Here is a 20345-nt window from a genome sequence, read left to right as displayed (position 1 = left end):
CAGCTTGTAATCACCTTTGTTTTGAAAGTTGGGGAAAAACACTGGAAGATTGATAGATTGATTGATGTTCGCTTCTGAAGATACCTTAGGTAGGAAGGACGGATTGATCCTGAGGTAAACCCTATCCAGGTGAAAGACCAAATATGGTGGTTTGATACAAAGAGCTTGCAATTCTGATACTCTTTTGGCTGAAGTTATGGCCACCAAAAAGGCTGTCTTCCAAGAGAGAAATTTGAGATCAACCGTGGCCGCCGGTTCGAAAGGGGGACCAGTCAAGGCCTGTAAGACTAAGAATAAATCCCATGGAGGTACCACCTCTTTGACTGGAGGCCTAAGGAGGAAGGTACCATTGAGGAAGTTCTTACACAGTTTGGAAGTGATAAGAGGGCCAGACTCTTGCCTCACGTGATAGTATGAGATTGCTGCAAGTTGTACCTTGACTGTGGAAGAACTAGCCGCTTGGTGAAAGAGAGAGGTTAGAAAATCTAGAACCGACGCTATTGGAGCTGTAAAAGGGTCTAAACGACAGTGTTCTGCCCAAATGGTGAAGCGTTTCCACTTACTCTGATAAACCCTCCTGGTGGAAGGCTTGTGAGCTGCTACAAGAATGGCTTTGACAGGTGATGAGATCCCGGGAGTCCTTATGAGGAGTGGAACTGGAGCAACCAAGCCGTCAGCTTGAGGTTGACCAGGTTCGGAGTCGGAAGATCGAGAGGGTGAGAAATGAGATCCGGGAGGGAATCCAGACTCCATGGTGGATACACTAGGTGAGACCATAGGTAAGGGAACCACGTCTGATGAGGCCAGAATGGGGCAATGAGGATCATCTTGCTCCCCAACTGCCTGGCTTTATGCAATAATTTCAACATCAGGGGAAGAGGAGGGTAAGCATAAAGCAGACCGGGAGGCCAAGTATGAACTAGAGAGTCTCTCGGGGACTCCCCCGGAGGGGGATCAGAGCGAAGTAATCGTTGCATTTGATGTTTGAAGGAGAGGCAAAAAGATCGCAACAAGGTTGCCCCCATCGGGCAAATACTTGCTCTGCAACTCGAGGGTTGAGAGACCATTCGTAAGGAGTCAGGATAGTACGACTGAGCCTGCCCGCTAGAATGTTGGACCGTCCCGGAATGTGCGTTGCTATGAGAAAGCGGTTGGTGGAAATCGCCCATTCCCACACTCTCATGGCCTCACGGCAAAGGGGGTAAGACCTGGTTCCCCCCTGTTTGTTGATGTACCAGACGACTGACATGTTGTCTGTCTGTACTGCAATCGTCCCTAATGGACGAGAGTTGTGTAGTTCCTGCAACGTCAAAAGCACCGCCCTCATCTCTAGGACGTTGATATGCAAAGAGGTCTCTACGTTGTTCCACATGCCTTGGACTGTCCTGCCTGAAAAATGCCCCCCCACCCCAGGCGAGAAGCGTCCGTGGTCACTGTGTCGACTGGCGGTGGTAGTGAGAAGGGACGTCCCATGTGGAGATTGGGAGACTGGAGCCACCACACGAGCGACCTTCTGCAAACCTTGCTTAAGGAAATGGGATGAGACAGGGGGTTGCGAGACAGGGACAATTGTACCTGGAGGGTCCACTGCAGGACCCTCATGTTCAACCGGGCCAATGGCAGCAGAGGGATTGCAGCCGCCATAGATCCTAAAGCCCTCAGGACCAATTCTGCCAAAGGAGTTTGCAGTTGAAGGATGGCCTGCACGTGCAACATCAGGTTCCAAAGCCGATCTGGAGTCAAGAACGCAAGCATCTGTCTGGAATCCAATCTCGCCCCTATAAAATCCAACACCTGTGTAGGGATCAGAGAGGATTTGGTCATGTTGATGGTTAATCCTAATAGTGGAGCCAGACTGAGGAAATAATCCCTGCATGAACAAAGTAGATGCCTTGTTGGGGCCGTAAGGAGCCAGTCGTCCAGGTATGGAAAGACCTGAATTCCCTGGAGTCTCAGGTGGGCCGCTATTATCGCTAGGACTTTGGTGAACACCCTGGGGGCTGAGGTGAGGCCGAAGGGAAGGGCCCTGAATTGAAAGTGACTGGCTCCCAGCCGGAAGCAGGGAAACCTCCTGGAACACCTGTCCACTAGAATGTGATAGTACGCATCCTTGAGGTCTATGGAGCACATCCAGTCGTCCTCCCGCAATAAGGGGAGGACGGATTGCAACGTGACCATTCGGAACTTTTCTTTGGGTACCGCCAGGTTTAGGAAAGAGAGGTCGAGGATGGACCTCAAGTCCCCCGTCTTTTTTGGCACCAGAAAGAACCTGGAATAAAACCCTGATCCGATTTGATCTCAGGGGACGGGCTGGATGGCTCTTTTTTGCAGAAGCTGCTGAATTTCTGCAGCAGCCGCCTCCCTCTGACTGGGTGGTACATCGGGGAGGCCTCTGATTCTGGGGGTTACGATAAAGGGAATTTGGTAACCTCTGGATATAATACGAAGCACCCAGCGATCCGTTGTTATGGACTCCCACATTGCTAGGTGCCTCGAAAAACGCCCCCCGACTGCCTCCAGAGTGGAGCAGCCGGGTAACCCCTCAGGGGTTCTGCGTGGGCCTCCCAGAAAATGGTTCTTTGGACCCAAAATTCCTGGGACCCCCTCTGCCTCTGGGGCGGCGTCCTCCCTGTCCTCCTCTGCCATGAGAGGACTGGTTGTCCTGAGCAGACTGGGATTGATGCGATTTTCGGAACCACATCTTCTTCTGACCCTTTTGGTTCTTAGAAAAGGACCTCTGGGGCACAGAGAAGCGGACTCCGACGGCAGACAAAGTCTTCCCGTCTTTCTCGCTCTGGACAAGAGTGTTACGAACGGTTTTGCCGAACAGTGCAGAACCATCAAAAGGGGCATTCGCGAATGATGCCTTAAAGGGTTCAGAGAAGTCACAGTGACGGAGCCAGGCCTGTCTCCTCATGACAAGCCCGACTCCACCTGCTCTAGCGGCTCCCACCATAGCATGAGACAACAGCCACATAGAGGTGATAGAAATAGAGGGGAGGGTGGCCATTCGGGAGGAGTACAGATCCTTGTCTCCCTCCGACATGGACCCTGGGGGGGAAGCAGCGTATTCCTTAATTAGATCCCGCTGCATCCGAATAACGTGTGCCATGTAGTTCAAGGCACTCATAGAGAAGGTCGCTGAACTGAAGGCCCGCTTCCCAAGATGGTCCATCGCGCGAGACTCCTTGCTCGGAGGATGAACCGTGGGGCTCTCCTGAGCCAACTCTTTCTTGGTGGCTGCAGCCACCAACATGGCATCCACAGGGGGACCTCTGCTCCAGTGTGATCTCTCTGCAGGGGGGCTCAAAATTTTGTCCGGGCACTTGGGGATTGGCTCTACGGTGTCCGGTTCCTTCCAAGCCCTAGTGGATATGAGATCCACCAAGGGGTCGCGTGGAGGGGACACCCAAGAGGTAGATGGTCCTGCCTCAAACGCCTCAAGGAATATGGACTCATCGGAGGAAGCCTTGGGGGCAGACCACCCACTCCTGATTTTGAGCATTTCCATGATGTCTCCGAAGGAGACATCCTCGGGGGGTGACCTAGGGAAGCCTTCCCCTTCATCTAAGTCCGTATCTTCGGTGAGACTCTCAGGGAAGTCTATGTGCCTCCTCTTGCACTTTGCCTTGTGAGGAATCTCCTCGGGGGGGCTGTCTGAGGAGTCCTCACGGACTATATCTTGTTCCACTGGAACTCCTAGAGGCGCTGAGGCAGGCTGCCCCGAGGGCCGGATGAGGGGAGCCAGGACCAGATGAGAAGGAGTACGGGAGGGAGCCGAAGCCAGGACCGGAGGCCTGGAAGCACTCAACAGTGCCCTCTCCACCACAGCGAAAGCCGAGGGGGAGCCGCTCTCTGACGGATCCGAGACCCGACTCCCACTCGGATCCGAAGCGGGGATCGGACCCGGCGCCGAGAACGTCGGATCCGAAGGACCAGTGTGCTCCGACTGGGACGGAGCCAAAAGCACACTGAATCCCTCGGATCCGAAGCTCGGCCCACGGCTCCAAGAGGTCGGATCAAACTCGAGGGAGCCGTCGGAGCCGACGTGCCCAGCATGGTCGGCTCCGACCCACCCCCGGATCCAACGTGGCTCGGCTCCGAGCGCTCTGACCCCGGAATGCGGGTCAGAGAAGGAGCAATAGGGGCGAAAAAAGGGGTCGAGCTCCCCCCACGAGGGGGGGGGGGGCAAGAGCACTCCCATCTGCATCTGGGCCTGGATGAATCTTGTCATCATCCGGTCCATGCTGACATGCTAAAGGTGGACCTCGAAGAGGCCACCGAGGCAGACCTGGAGTGCCGCCTCGATGACCTCGACGGGGACCGGGTCACCTCCTCCTCGGGTCCCGGGGAAAAACAAGGGGATTGGATCTGAGGAGGAGGAGACCGAGAAGACCTGGACGGAGAAGCCCTCTTGGCGGGCGGGGCCGATGAAGAGTCCTCGGCCAGCCGCTTAAGGTGCTTCTCCCTCCACTTCTCTTTCCTGGATTCCCTATCCTCCGGAGCCAAAGCGGGAGGTTGAGTCCCGGTCAGAGGAAGGGAGGCAGGAGTGACCGCTACCGGGGGGTAGCAGTCTCCAAAGTACCGGAGGCCGAAGCAGAGTCTGGGGGTAAAAGGCCCGCCAGAACCAGCTTCGACCTCCGATCCTTAAGTGCCCTGGGGTTGAACGCCGCGCAAATCGCGCACCCCGAAGAGAGGTGTTCAACCTCAAGGCACCTAACGCACCGAGTGTGGCCATCAGCCGGTGAAAGCTTGTGACCACACTCGGTGCATTTCGAAAAAATGGCTTTAGGGGCCTCCGACATAACTAAAGTAAAGCACACTCACTAGGCCCCTATACTCAAGTCACACACACACGCTACGACCAGCGGGGGAGGGTTGAAAATTTTAAATTAAAATTTAAGCTGAGAAAGCTAAAAATAGTAAGTTTTAGCTTTAAGGGTAAACCTACCATGCACACACAAACACTCAATTAGAAAAGAAGAAAGAAAACTTTTTTCTCACAAAAAACGCCAAGAGCTCTGGAATCTAGCTGTTGCTTGAAGAGTGGCAAACTAGATCTGAGGTCAGTCAGGGTAGACAGGGGATTATGGGTAAGGGGAGGACCTAGGAGCTCAGATCTATGCTATGATAGAAGTTGCCGGCTCGGATCTGAGAGCGGATCCGTATCCCAAAGGTTGCTGACAAATGAAGTCCCTACTTCAGATGGAACGTTATGGTGAGTACATAACTTCTTATTACCTACTTCAGATTAACCTGTAGAGTTTGATTGCACCCAATCTGTCGGATCCGAGGGGGCTGGATCCAAAGGGGGGGGTCCAAGGATCTTAGGATCCAAAGGCTAGGATCCACAGACCCAACTGATGGATCCAAGCAATCTGCAGAGCTTGATTATGCCCAATTTGTGGGATCTGAGAGGACTGGATCCAAAGGGAGTCCAAGGATCTTTGGATCCGAAGCTAAGATCCAAAGACCTGTACATTGACACCAAGCAATCTGCAGTGCTTGATTACAGCCAACATATGAGATCTGAGGGAAAAGTCTGGATCTGAAGGAGGCTCTATGAAAACTGAGATTCAGTCATGTATCTGAGCTCCTAGAGATAGCTGGTTTGTTTCCAAAGGTGAGGGCTTGAGCCCCAAGAAGCAAGCAACACATCCCAGGCTTGAATAACTGAAAAATCTCCCTGTAAGAAAAAAAGTCATGAACAGTGCAGCAAACGAAAACAGTGACACAGGATAACACTTCTTAGCTGTACAGATTTTTGCAGAATGTCCACATGCTAGTCTCATATTTTTGGTGTGTTTATAGAGGCAATCTGCAGATCATACACAAAACGTCAAGGGTGAAGACAGAAAAAAATGACATGCAATTGAGTTACCGACATAATACCCTTTAGAGTCCATGCTAATACGAAAGCCAGTTATTCTAACACTTTTCTAAGTCTATAAGAGCTACAATTAAAAAGTTGCCCGTATTTCATGCTATACTGCCCATTATCAATGGCTTCATCCAGATTAGTAATTCAACCAGATCGAACAGAGTGAAAAACAGTGCTTCACAGATCAGAAAAGAAACGTTTGCTCGGGAACTTTTTCTTTTTTTTGTTAAACAGACTCTCAGAAAAAGGAGAGAGACCCGCACTCTGATCTGGAACATGCACCGCAGTCTCTTAGGACCCAGCCCACCGAGATAAGGGGCCTGGATAAGAAGGTCTGAAGGGACTAGACTAGTCTTCAGCCAGGTTACAAAACCACACAAACTCCCAGATTAAATAACCACCACTAGGTGGCAACAGCTGAGCCACCAACTGCCCAAATAACAGCCAGAAACGCACAATGTAGGAGAAGCAAGAGCTGGATATACTGGAAAAGGAAAGGAAACTAAACAGTGAGAGGTATGGCTGCTTTTCGACAGAATAGTGAGCATGGTACCATAAAAAGAACAGCCAGAAAGTGAATTCTTATCGGCTGTAATCAAAAACAGAAGACCTAAGTAAATAAAGGAAACCCACTACACCACTCCCTTAGAACCCGAGAAAAGGAAGGGGCAAAACCTGAAGAGATCAGCCCGAACTTGCACAACTGCTAAATGCAATGTCCCACCAAACAAACTTCAATACCTAAAAGCTATAGGAATACCTACCAGTCCAGACACTGACATCACAGGAGAGAAAGCAAGAATGGCCTAAGATAACGAAGACCAGTAAGACAAATGCATGTCAATGGGCATGAAAAACCTAACAGCAATTCAGAACAAGGAAAAGAACATGTACAGAAATAACCTGTAACCACAAGAAGCAATTATACCAGTATTAATACAACAAAGAGCTAAGAGGGAGGAAGGACTAATTATTAAAAAGAAACAACTTACATAGAAAGAAAAAAATGAAAGTCTTTATAGCCAGAGTCTGCAGAATCATCCATCTTATCAGTCTGGCGACAAAAGAGATCTGGGGCGTTAGAGGTAGTGCAGTGCATTATGGGAAGAGAGAGGAGCTCAAGACTCGGATCTGAAGTCAGGAAGATCTGGCAGACTCGGATCCGAGGATCGGCTACTTAACCCATCAGTGAGGGAGAATGAGAAGGACTACATCATATCTAAATCTTTAACAGCATTAGAATTAACTACAGCTATAGCTGCTGGGTGAGGTTTGGAATGACTGTATAAAAACTTAAAAGATTGAGAAACTTTATACAGTCTGCCTTTTTAAGGATAGCAGGCTGTCAGGAAACTGCAGGCAGTGACACACACATCCTTCAAAGCTGACAGCCCTGTGGGTGGGTGAAAGTTCTTGAAATTCCATGTGTACTAAATAGCTCGCAGTATTTTTCGAGGGACTGAGAAACTTCAGTGTTCTCCCACTGAAAACACTGGCACATTCTGGAAGTAAGCCTCAGAAAAAGAGAAAACCCCACATGGAGACTCAGATACTGTGCTTTCTTCTAAGTCTGAATCAGAAATCTGAGAAAGAAACCCAGCGTCTGTCCCTTCATCTTCCTGTCCATATTCAGAATCTTGAATCTCTTCAGGAAAAGAAGCATCCATCTTTCTTTTACCAGAAACCACCTTACATAAAGAATCAATAGCCTGAATTAGACCTGAGCAAAATCTAGTAAACTAATGTTGTCTAGAGAAATTTGAGGAATAGATACATGCTTACTTTTCACTTTCTTTTTTGTCAGGGAAAATGGGGCCAACAGTGTTGTTAATGGCAACAGCAGCTTCCCCAAGGATGGGCAGAGCATTCTGATTGAATAGTGAAGCTTTCCTGTTCCCTTTAATAAGACCAGCAAAGAGTGGCTCTCTCATACCCACTGACGGGATCCCTACAGCCACAGAGGATGTGAGTGACCCCGGTCCACAGTAGCTGTAGGTGTTAAACCAAAGGGAGATGAGGTAAAACATGAGTGGTCAGAGGAATCAGCTTTGGTCACAGCAGAGTCACCTGCCTGCAACCGAGTCAAATTGTTAGCCTGCTGTTTTGGCAAGGACTGTTTGTTTAACTTTTTCTTTTTGTGGTTGGAAGAAGGACCGACATTGGGACTGGTAGTTTGTTCCACAGTCAAGACAAAAGCCTATAAAAATTTAAAGTTGTGAAAAGTTAATTCTTTCCCACAAAAACACAGCAAAAATTGTATAAACTGTTTTATTCTTTTTTGAACAGTTTAGTCCCACTAGTCTACTAGCATCTTTTCAGAGGAGAGCCGAGGTAGTATTTATACTACTACAGGAAATTTGGCAAGAGCATCAGGAAACTTTTCCTAATCTTTTTGATTGGTGCTGTGGGATCTTTTACATCCACTGTGCTTCCACCAACTAAAGCAGCAGATGGAACCTTGGTTTAATGTCTCATCCGAAGGACTACACACTCAGGAGTAAAGCACCTTCCCCCTTATGCTGCGTAGTGTCAGCAACAGATCTACCTGGTGTGGGAAAAGAGCCTACAGCTTTCTGCACCAGAAGCAAGTGCACTACCTTTTGCATCACTGATGCTTTAATCTAGTTTCCAGTAAAGTAAATAAACACAATTTCTCCACAGAAAAAAATGTTTTTCATATACTTAAAAAAAATAAACTGACAGGAAAAGTGTGTTCCCATTCAAAAGTATCAAGTCTTGTCACAGTCCATTAAAATACAAATAACTTTTGTAAGCAGGAAAGTACATATAAACAAATTTTTGTCTGTAAGATTTTTCCCCAAAGGGGAGTTACCTGCTCAGCAAAGGAACCTCACAAGGTGACCATCAATCCTCAAAAGCCTGCAGAGAAGCACTCTCTTTGGTGGCAGGAAAGCACTGAAGGGCTTGGTACTCAAACCTGTGTTTTCAGGCAGCTAAACTTGAACTGCCTAGTGGTCTGTGTGTGTTGAAAGGTACCCTGTAGCTTTGGAAGCTGGCTGGCTGTTTTACCCTTTGCAGGATATAACCCATCCAGCTAAGGCTACTGCATCAGTGATTAATATGATGAACATCAGTGGAGCATACTTTACACTGTACAGATTTTTGCAGAATGTCCAGATTTCTGCCTCATATTTTTGGCCCATTTTTCATAAAACTGTGGTTTTCTAGCACATCATTGAAGATTTAAGTCATAAAAAATCATGGCAGACATTTGAGTTTCAGACTTTATACCTTTCAGAAAACTCATGCTAATGCAAAACCTGTTATTCTATCTATTGTCTGTTTGTGAGAGAAATATTTAAAAATTGCCCTTATTTTTGGGCCTTTGTCCCCCCATTATTTATGGCTTTGTCGAGATTTCCTGCCGTAAGAAGTTGAGAGGTATGCAGAGGAGACAAAAACAAACCAAATTAATGAGACATAATTTTGATCGGCTTAATGTCAACACCAGAATTAGAAATCAGCATCAGCAAGGTCCATTTAACACATATAACATAAGATGCAAGCTTAAAAAAGAAAACTGAAATCTCATACCTATAGAAATAACTTCTTTTGGAAATGAGCAGACTATTCTGAACCACCCAGGCTCACAACAGCCATATGATTTTCCAGGGCTAATGAAGACTTTCGCCTTAACCAGTGACTGCCATAATTCCTCTTCAGCTTCAAATGTCGGTGAACTGAGAAACTGGGGGGAAAACTTTAGTGTCCGTGAACTGATAAACTAAACAATAATAATAATAATAATAATAATAATAATAACAACAATAATGGTGGTGATGATGTTACATTTAATTCAAAGATGCGAAAAAAGAAACAGATATATAAGTTATCTAACAACATGGGTGCTTTGATGTGGGTGCACCCCCCCCCAAAAAAAAGCATATTTTCTAAAACGTTAAATTAAACAGTCAGTAAAATGATTCTGTATTCCATAAGTGATAAATGTACTAATTTTAATACCTATTTGAAAATACAAGCAAAGAAATGCATTGCATGCTTCCAAATTCCAGAAAAGGCAAAGCAATTATATTAAATTGCATTCAGAAATACAATAATATTTCCAAATACTAAAATTATAAAGAAAAAAAAGTGGTTTGAATCAAGTATGCTCCAGTCTGACATGAGTTTGCAATTGTATACTAATGGCAGAGGTAATCCCATATATACCTTCAACATCAGTAGCCACCTCTCTATGGGCAGTGTGGAGCAGTTGCTGTTAGAAAGATGTGCTTTGTGCTCAATTTGGTTCATAGATTTATAGGTAGATACTGGGCTACTGACCTGAAGGTCTTTATAAGCCTAGCTGTGTGTACCCAATATAATACTAGAGAAATCCAATATAAAGGCTCTTGCCTAAACGTGAGATCTTAGTTACCAACAACTGCCCATATCTAGGAGGGTCACAGGTGAAACCCCCGGCAGGAATTTACGGCTTCCCATTCAGTCATCCAGGCTACGCTTCAACAGGATCATAGAAGGGCTTTGTCTGATGTGAACTGGTAGCCTATTCCAGAGGAATGGCAACCTCTGAGAGACATATCTGTCTCTCCATCAGATCCTACTTACGTTGCAGGCCAAGGGAAAGGTCCTTGGAGCTGGTGACCCCTGTCCCACGTGACTTGCGGATGTGCATAATTTCCATTAGTTTTAGATCCGAGATTGCTCTGTAGGTCAGGCACAAGTCTCCCAAATAGTCTGTACACAACTGATTACAGTATGAGTGGCTTCAGTTTGTCAATGTATGACATGTGCGGGAGACCCTGAATTTTCATGAGTAGAAATCTTTGAGGTCTTTCAAGTTGCTGCAGGTGCCTGGTAAGGTACATACCAAAGGGAGCACTGTACTCAATAATTGGCCTGGTGACAGTCGAGTACAAGGGTGTTATGACCTCTTTCGGTCTTGAATCAATGCCTTTGCTAATGAGTTGTGCAACATAGAATGCCTTCTTTACCACAGTAAACACATGGTGGTCAAGGTTTAGGCTACAGTCAACTTGTGTTTCCAAGTCTCTCACTACTCAGTTGTTATTTAATTATTATATATATGATAGTCTGCAGGGATATCGTTTTTAACTGAAGGGGATGATGCATTTTTTAGTACTGAGTTTGAGTCCATGGTTTTAGCATCAATTACTGGTTTGTGTAAGTCCCTCTTGAAGTATATTGACATTGTTTGGGGATTCAATGATTGCACCTAATTTGCAGTCATCAGCAAACTTAGTCAGCCCCCTCTGTTTTGGTCTTAACTTCTGAGAAATATATTATAAACAATAGGGGCCCCTGACCCCTGTGGAACCCCACTAGTGACAGGTCTAATGGCTGAGGTTAAGTCCCCAACTTTGTCTGAGTGTGATATATCAGTGAGCCAACTCACCTGACAACATAAGGGTTGACATTCAACCAGGAGAGTTTATCAATGATGCCCGAATGTGGGATTGTGTCAAAGGCCTTCACTAAGTCAAGTAGGCTATATGCACAGATCTTCCTTTGTCTATGGCTATGGTGACATTTAACAGGCATGACCTGCCTTTGACAAAACCAAATTGTGTTGGAACAAGGGTTTAGAGATCACCTATATCCTTATTTATAAGGTCCATGATGATTCGTTCGATGGCCTTACAGATAAGGCTGGTTAAGCTTATGGGTCTGTAGTTCCTTCTGTTGCTTTATGAAGGGGGATGATGATTGTTGTTTTCCACTCAGCAAGAACAAAACCAGTACTCAGGCTGTGGTTGAAAGGAGTACCTAATGGAGTTGCTAACACGTTTTAGACCATTTAAAATGCAACCTGGGATGCCATCCGGTCCCACATAGGCTGTGTTTTTGGTCTTGGAGAGAGCAATAATGACTTGCTCTTTAGAGATGAAAGGTGAGGGAGATGTAGAGGCATGCTTTGTGGAATGTTTGGAAGGGAAAGTGGGTAAAATTTTCACCAAACCTGTCGGCTAACAAATTAGCTATTTTCGCAGGATCAGGGTGTGTGTGTGATGCCATCCACAGCTAGTTCAGCACATGTCTGGGTCCTACCTTTTAGGCAATGGATATAGCTGAAGAATGCCTTATGGGTATCTTTAGCTACGGTTGCAAAATTTTTTTTCGAAGTTGCTCATAGAGGATTTTACAAGTTGTTTTATTTGTTTGTTCAAACAGAGGAGGGTGCTCTTCCAATGCTAAGACCGCTCTTTTTTATTCTTGGATAGCGACGTCTTGATCTTGTTGTATAACTTATTGGCTTGTTTTTTTCTTGAGGATCTTGTTTAGATCCTGTCAGGTACAGCTGTCAATACATTTGTGTAAGTGTTTGTACAGTGCATCTGTATATACCTTAATATAGTTGTCAATGCCATCTGTGGGAACTGGAGCTTGGACATTATTTATACCATCTCTTAGGATAGTACAATTAGCTTTGGTGAATTTTTTAGCCTGATTTCACCTAAGAAGGGTTCAGGTGTTATAGCTATTTCAAATATGACTGACGTGATCAGATTAACCAGTGAGGGTCCTATACTTGTGGTGGTGCAATGGTCACGCATGTTGGTGATGACCAGGTCAAGAATATTTGAGCCCCTTGTGGGGTTGCATACTATTTGTTCCAGAGCATTAGTGTTAACAAAGACCAGGAATTTTTGTGTGAGCATGTTGGTACTCATGTAAGTTTCCTAGTCACTGGAGGGATAGTTAAAATCGCCCATAACTAGAGTGTTTGGTTGTAATATGATTGAGTCAAGTAGATCCAAATAAGCAGCGTGGGTATCTTGTTTCATTGAAGGGGGGCCTACAGCTAATGATGACTTGAAGGGGGGGGGTGTTCCTCACAGTTAGTTGAGCTTGGAATAACTCCATGGAGTTTTCCTATCTAACCAGTGTATAGGTGTATTCATCTTTGATGAAGATAGATACTCCTCCTCCTTTGGTTCTCACATGTTCATTTTGTGGTCGGAAAGTGTGGAAGGCATTGTGGCCATGCAAGACCGGGGTGGTCTCTGTAGCCTTGAATCAAGTTTCTGCGACTGCACAGACGTTAACATCCTCCAGGGAGAGGAGTGCTTCCAGACAGTACAGTTAATGAATTAAACTTCTAATGTTTAGCAGCATAATGTTTAATTTATTTGTGAGTGATATTTTCACGTCAGAAATTTTGTTCTTGAGACCTTGCCTAAAAAAAGCACTATGGGGGAGGTAAATGCCTTAGCCAGTAACCAAAAGCCTGGAGGTGACATGTGAAGACCATCGCTGTCAAAGCAGCGTGGTCTATTAACCATGTCGTCTCAGGCTGATAGGAACTGGATCTTCTTAGAATGATACCAGAAACTTAGCCAACTGTTGAAGCCAATCATTTTTTTGTTTATACTGGGGTATCATCCTAGGTGAGGGTAGAATGCTGTTCAAAGCTAGGGACATAACTGCCCGGGACATATATTCATAGAGCACAATCATGTCTCTCTTCATATAGTCCCGTGAGGTATGTCTTAAGTCATTCACACCAACATGAACGACGATGGAGTCATAATGATACTTGTTGTTGAATGAACTGAGTTCATGTGTGATCTATGTAAAAAGAAGATATCCAGAGGCTGAGGAATACAAAACTCTTTATTAAAAGAAAAATGATAAGCGCTTTCGCCGTCATCGGCTTCTTCAGACCATACTATAAACAAAAGGATACAAGCCTTAAATACAACACTTAAACCAATCACAGATAAAAACAATTAGATAATTAGTGTAGTAAGCTTTTCTTCTTCAGTGCTGGTTTTAAAGAAACAGCACTGTTTAAACCAGGGGGCATGTTAGCTCTGAAGTCAGTAATCCATCTTAGTTCTGCATATCCAGTGTTGTTTGTCAGATCACATTCCCTTGCACTTGCATAAACAATATGTAAAACCAAAAACTTAAAACAATGTGAATCACCTGCTTCTTGTACATGTTTAGCTAATGCATTAATCAATTTTACATTACAAATATCATTTAAATGTTCCATCACCCATTCTTTTAAAGTTCTGTTACTCTTTCCAATATAGAAACAGTCACATGAGCAGCATTTTGCCAGGTAGACAATATTCTTAGTCAGACAATCAGCATAAAAAGAAAATTCCAGTTGATACAGTGTTCTGGGGTGTATTACACTTGAAGACCATACATATTTGCAAATTCTACAGGATCTACATGCAAATGTGCCCTTATGTTCTGAAACAGGAAAAGGGACCTGTGTTTGTTTATAACATAATCTGTGTTTTAAGGACTTGCTATTCTTGAAAGTGAAGTGGGGTTGTGTGCCTGATGGATCCTGGCTCCTGACAGACAGCTGACTGTAACCTTCTCCTTGTCCAGCCTTGTGAGTGGACATCTGTGTGTTTCACAATGGAGTCACCTATGACTAAAAAAAATGATTTAGATGTGCTTTGCATTGGGGGCTTATTTGGTGAGATACTGGTGCTTGTGCTTTTATGTGTATTGAGTGCTGTAGGTGCTGTATTAGGTGTAGCATGCTTGTGCTTGGAAGGTCTCTGGTGTTTAGGTAGTTTTCTGGTGAGTAACTCCATGTGTCAAAAAGGAGATACTGCAAGCCCAGCTATCTGGAATATTGTAAATAGTTATATGTCATCTGTGAATATCAACACAATTCATATGCTTGTGTTACAACTGTATTAAAACTGTATGTTATGTGAATATCAAACTGCTGGTACAGAAGAGATATTTTGTACAGTATTGAGCTAAAATGTAACCACAGCATGCCCTACTGGAATAGAACAGGAATGTGCCTACACTATTGTGACTGTTTAGATATATTTTAACAATGGAAACTGAAACACAAGAAGTTAACTTCAGAAGAATAGCTGAAAATTTAAATGACTTTATGACTACGCAATAAAGATATGTTCCCCGGGATTCATGAAGCCCGGCGCAAGGACGGCGGTAGGCTTGTGCCGACAGTGCGGCGTGAAGATGGTGCAGTAGCACCAAATGCATATTAACGAAGGCACGCTGCCGCCACAGCCACGTACACAGGAAAGCAGCGCAAGTGCATAGGGCGTGTCGAAGTGCCGCACGGAGGAGTGGAAATGGCAGCTGTCGACGTGCAACCTAAAATGCTTGCATATAACAAGTTGCAAGATAGTAATCACATCTGTCAGTGTCCGTGGATACTGAAATGTATGCAAAGCATGCAAGAAAGTTCCTGCGAACACAAAGTGAAGAAGCAAACACAAATGCACGGTAGGGAATAACAGGTCCCTATCCCGCGAACAAATGACATGGAAGACCGTGTGGCCGTAGTCCAACGCAGTGTAGACAGCTATACCAAGTGGAAGTGAAATGCATCATATGTTAGCGAGCCGCCAGTAGGTACGTCCAGCCCAATGGTGAGGGTCAGCAGCTGACCCATGTGAGGGAGGGTACACAGCTGGGCAGATGTGTCCATAACAAAATACATGATAAATGTAGATATCTAGTGACCGTATGTCCAAATCATATCCAATAAGGCATGTAATAGTCACATACAAAAGGTATGTCCGTATTTCACATACCAAATGTGATAGGAAATAGAATAAGCATGTAAACGAAACAGAAGGAGCATATAAACAGCTACAACAATAAGGAAACATGTAGGCTGAAAGGAACAGTATTATCCGTACCATTGACTGTGGGGACGTGTTGTCCAGTACAGTCAGATATGTGTACGGAATATATCCCATCCTGGACATAGGAAAAGGTGGCATACTACCAATGAGTAGAACAGGCTGCCAAATTCCGGAAATCAGCGGTACAAGCCGAACTTGTCATGATGTGCCACAGTTGAATGGGTAGTACCCGGGTATACCAACAATGTAATGAAACTTAAGTATGGGCGTGTACCTATGTGCGTGAGGTATAGCATGTGGAAAGCAAACATGGCAGGGTAGTCCACACAACCATACAGATACCTGACACATGTAGAGTATTCAATGTGTTACTCTGGCTGTGTCATGGGCCAACAACCAAAGCAGTGATGTATGGCGTGTGAGGAATCTGTGTGTGTGTGGTGATGGGTAATGGTATAATCCTCCAAGGCGATACTGTGTCGTATGCAGAATAGGTGAACCGGAGGTGTATGAGGGAGCAGCGGGTGAAGCTGAAAGAAACACAAACACATGTACAAACAGCTGCAATACAAGCAGACAGGCCATACTGTAGAACACAATCCCACAAACATATGAATATTGAAATGTGCGAGACAAATGTATAGACATGTCACCGGCACATACCCACAGATTGGTCCTGACGGAACTGGCCATAACAAATGCAACACACCTGGATGCATAATGGACTACCCAGCATCCCCTCCACATCACACAACCCGCTCCCATACCTGAACGTCCACCAAATCCAGCCATATTTGGCCTACTGGTTTGGTGCAGACACAGCTACACATAGTGACCAGTACGCATATGTAGTAGGTACTGTCACCCTAGACAGTTGCAGGATTGCACACTATGTATCCCTTGCATGTAAAACCCCCAGCACATTTTCGTAATGCCAAAAAGATGTTCATTATTTCTCTTGTTGTGGATCAGTCCAATTTTTGGATATCCCTCATGGGATACGTAACCTGTGTAAACATTAGAATGGAAGACATGAAGTCCAGTCCAGTAGATATCCGGACACAAGTTGGAATGTGCATTAGAGGTGCACGACACTGTCCAGCCATAAGTTGTCATGCATAACCTACTACCCAGGATCAAACACCTGCCCGTGACGCACGTGCCCCAAAACGAATATGCGGGAGAATATATTGCACACATTCGCATAGTGGCACATGGTATAAGGGTGATGAAGGCACTGACGTAAACAGGATACCCCTGATCCGCTGTGTGAGGGACAATTAATGTGTGTGTAGGTGTGACCTGACCAACAATGGTACAATGCCAAATGTCTTGTGACGGTAGGGAATAACTATGCACCTTACTGCATGTAACAGTTGCCTAAAGCAGTCACGTCAAGATAGAATAAACGTAATTCGTACAAGAAACAGGCAAACAACAAAAGTGCCAAAGGTATAAGGCTTACAGCTAGGAAACAAATGACTGTTCTAAACCTGCAGTGACCGTGGCTATGTGTTGGCCCAAACAATCTGGTGTCCGCAGTAGGGTTGTCATCTGTCCCGCTTTGTGAGGGATAGTCCATCGTTGGACAGTTGTGTCCTGACAAAAGACATTTCAAATGGCAAATGTCCTGGGATTGTAGGACATAAGTATGTCCCATATGTTATGTAATAGTAGCAGAAAATAATTATTGCAGTATCTACAATACCTAAATGTTACAAAAAACAGAATAAGCAAATAAACCACTACAACAATAGGCTTTTATGTAGGCAAATAAGTAAAGTTCTATCCGTTGTACTGACCGTGGGTATGTGTCGGCTTGTAAAACCTGGTGTGTTCCGAAAATGTCCCATCTTGGCCATGTGAAAAGGTCAAGTCCTAGTCACCGGAATACAGCACAACCCGTACATATGACAATGTCAATGATACCAATGGTCAGAGCATTCGCACAATAACTGGCCAGACCCTTAAAAACTCACAAAGTCAGTGCCCTTTGGGGGAAAGGTGTTGAATGAGAATGACTACTCACAACAATGAAGAGTACTAGACGCATTTAACTGCAGACAATTAGTAGTATTATGAATCTGTCAACATGTTCAAAGTTAATAGTACTAATATGGTAGAAGTGTCCGTGATTGTCCCTGAGTTGTCATAGCCTTGTCCCTGTCACTGTAGACACAAGTCCCCGAGTACCAGAGAGGTCCGTACACAGAAGTACACCAACCAACTGTTGACTAGACTATTGCATACCTGTAGTGATTTCATAACAGATGTCCAGAATAATATTCATTGTATGTATAAATGAATGAAATAGTCAAATGGGAAGGGAAACCACCCCCCCCCAACCTGCATTATGCAGTGGAACCACTCCCCGCCCTAAATTATGTAGCGCCGACCCAATAACGTGGTCAGAGGTGCCCAAACACCTGTATCTGTAAACACAGGTAGAATGTGAAACTCTGTCCATGTGCTACGTCTGATCTTTGAACACCACCAGGGCAGTGCTAGTCACCAGTCGGCCGAGCCTAAACCCTGACCAGCACATGAAAACCCTGACAATCAAACACCCATATGTGCGAGGACTATAAGCGTAGGGGTTATGAATATCCTTGGAGTGAGTAGACTCGCAGCACGGGTCCAGAGCAGTAGGAAACAGGGAATGTCCTAATTGTAGTACTGCGGTTTTCCCAGCAGGAGAATGGATGCCTGCTGTGTAAGGGAAGCGGTGAGGCATATGTCAGAGTAGCTATGAACCATGGGTATACATATAAATGAGCCAGAACACCAATAGTGTACTGGTTACAGCATCCGCCCAACATAAAGGCATTCCTGGTGCAAGTACGACTAAAGCACATAATTGTGTAATGAATGCCTCTGTGCCGTAAAGCCAAAAGTTATACATGTAAAGGTGACCGTGTTCGATGGGTCATTTAACGATTTCCATCAAGGGGGGGTGTCATAAGGAATAAGGCACATGTAATCCTAAAGACGTGCCTGTAAACATATGTAACTCAGAATAAGTAGATGCAAGTGGGCCTCTTGTGGTATGCGCAGCTATTAGCATAGCAAATGTATGTTGTCTTCTTACATGTAACTTTTATATATATATATATATATATATATATATATATATATATATGTATAGATATATATAGATATATATATATATATATAGTTAGATAGATAGATCCACAGACATAACAGAAATATGCAATTATATAGCAATTATATAGCTACATATCTATCTATATATATACACACACATATATATATATACATATATATATATATATATATATATATATATATATATATATATACATACATACATATATATATATATATATATATATATATATATATATATATATATATATAGATATGTTAGGAATGCTGAAAGACGAAAGCAAACCTAAGGGTTATGAAGGGAATCCAGAGCAAGTTAGGAATTATGAAGTGCTCGCAGCGTATGTCACATAAAGCTGCACAAGTGTGGGTAGAGCACCACTCTCCACACCAGAGGCAGGGCTATACCAGTAGCCATAACATCGCTGAAGTGCTACATCAACATTGTAAACAGACGGAATGTAGGACATGTTGCGACCACCTACACTTGTAACCCACAAATTGTTCGTAATCCATAACACCAGGAAAGGCACGTATGTGCAAATATGAATGGATGGTGAGCCTGTGAATACACGAGGCGGTACAAAATGTGTGTAGGGCCCCAACGCTCATGAGAGGGCAATGTGTAAAGGTGTGTCATGGCTGCGATATCAGGTGTATAATGTCTGTTATGTGAGGAAACTCAACACGGGTGTGCAGGAGAAACCATGGATATGCGAGTATGGACACAGGAGTGATAGGGTATGTTGCGCCGGGTGCAATGGAGCGGCCCGTGGAGGTCAGCTAGTACGTAGTTGCGATTCCCAGATACAGCGTCGTTTACGTGGAGACATGCGTGAATGGGCGTATCGTTGTCGGACGTTGTGCATCAGGTCTGGCAGCACGGCACGTAAAACCTATACGCCACCAATGAGCGGAACAGAGTTCTGCTGTGACAACCCCAAACCGGGAAAAACAGAAAGACACAACTACATGAAGACAACAATTTGTCGATGTACAGTCACAGTAACACAAATACACATCCTATCAACAGTAATAATATGAATGTGTACAGAAACAAACACAGTAGCAGAAATAATAGGCTGTGCATACGAGGAATAGGTCGAATGACACTATCACAACCCAGCTAGCAGTGGCACCCCAGACATGAAAAACCTGCGACATCTGTCCGCTGCATAATGTGCAATATACTGAGCACAAGTTCACCGGAGTGAAGTGTCGGTGTCAGAATGACTAAGGCAATAGTATGCTGTTGAAGCAGGGATAAAACCAATATGCATGTGTAAGTGTCCATGTGCGGGAAATGTATAGGTTAACGGACACACAGATGTATATACAGATAAAAACGTATATATACACATAGCTCTAATAATTTACATACACATATATATCCATACGGACACACACACACATATATATATATATATATATATATATATATATATATATATATATATATATATACACACACACACAAGGATATATAGATATATATATATACACACAAACAACAGGTAGTGATATATACACATACACACAAAACAAACTATATGTCAGTGTAGATATACACATTCACATAAATAGGTTACTTCGCAGCAATTAGGTAACATATTTACAGCCCGGGCATTTGTGACTGGGAGGTCCAATAAAGAAACGTTTTACCCCCCACATTGCCCAGTTAGGCCAGACAGACATACAGACAGGCAATACAGATCAATACACTGCCGCTGTCAAAA

The 20345-nt window shown here is 44.4% G+C and overlaps 1 protein-coding gene across 1 annotated transcript in view; it reads right to left on the bottom strand.

Moving 5' to 3' along the window:
• LOC122798602 (1-aminocyclopropane-1-carboxylate synthase-like protein 1) overlaps positions 1-20345 on the bottom strand; it is a 2974588-nt gene that overhangs the window by 255067 nt on the left and 2699176 nt on the right. The window contains exon 13 of the mRNA XM_044067677.1: positions 9437-9590. Coding sequence (XP_043923612.1) covers positions 9437-9590 — 154 coding nt within the window. The remainder of the gene's footprint in view (positions 1-9436; positions 9591-20345) is intronic.

Source organism: Protopterus annectens, chromosome 3.part1, assembly GCF_019279795.1.
Source record: "Protopterus annectens isolate FY-2018-M chromosome 3.part1, PAN1.0, whole genome shotgun sequence".
Classification (NCBI taxonomy): domain Eukaryota; kingdom Metazoa; phylum Chordata; order Ceratodontiformes; family Protopteridae; genus Protopterus; species Protopterus annectens.
The sequence above is the reverse complement of the archived record's forward strand: the minus strand, read 5'-3'. Positions and strand labels throughout refer to the sequence as shown.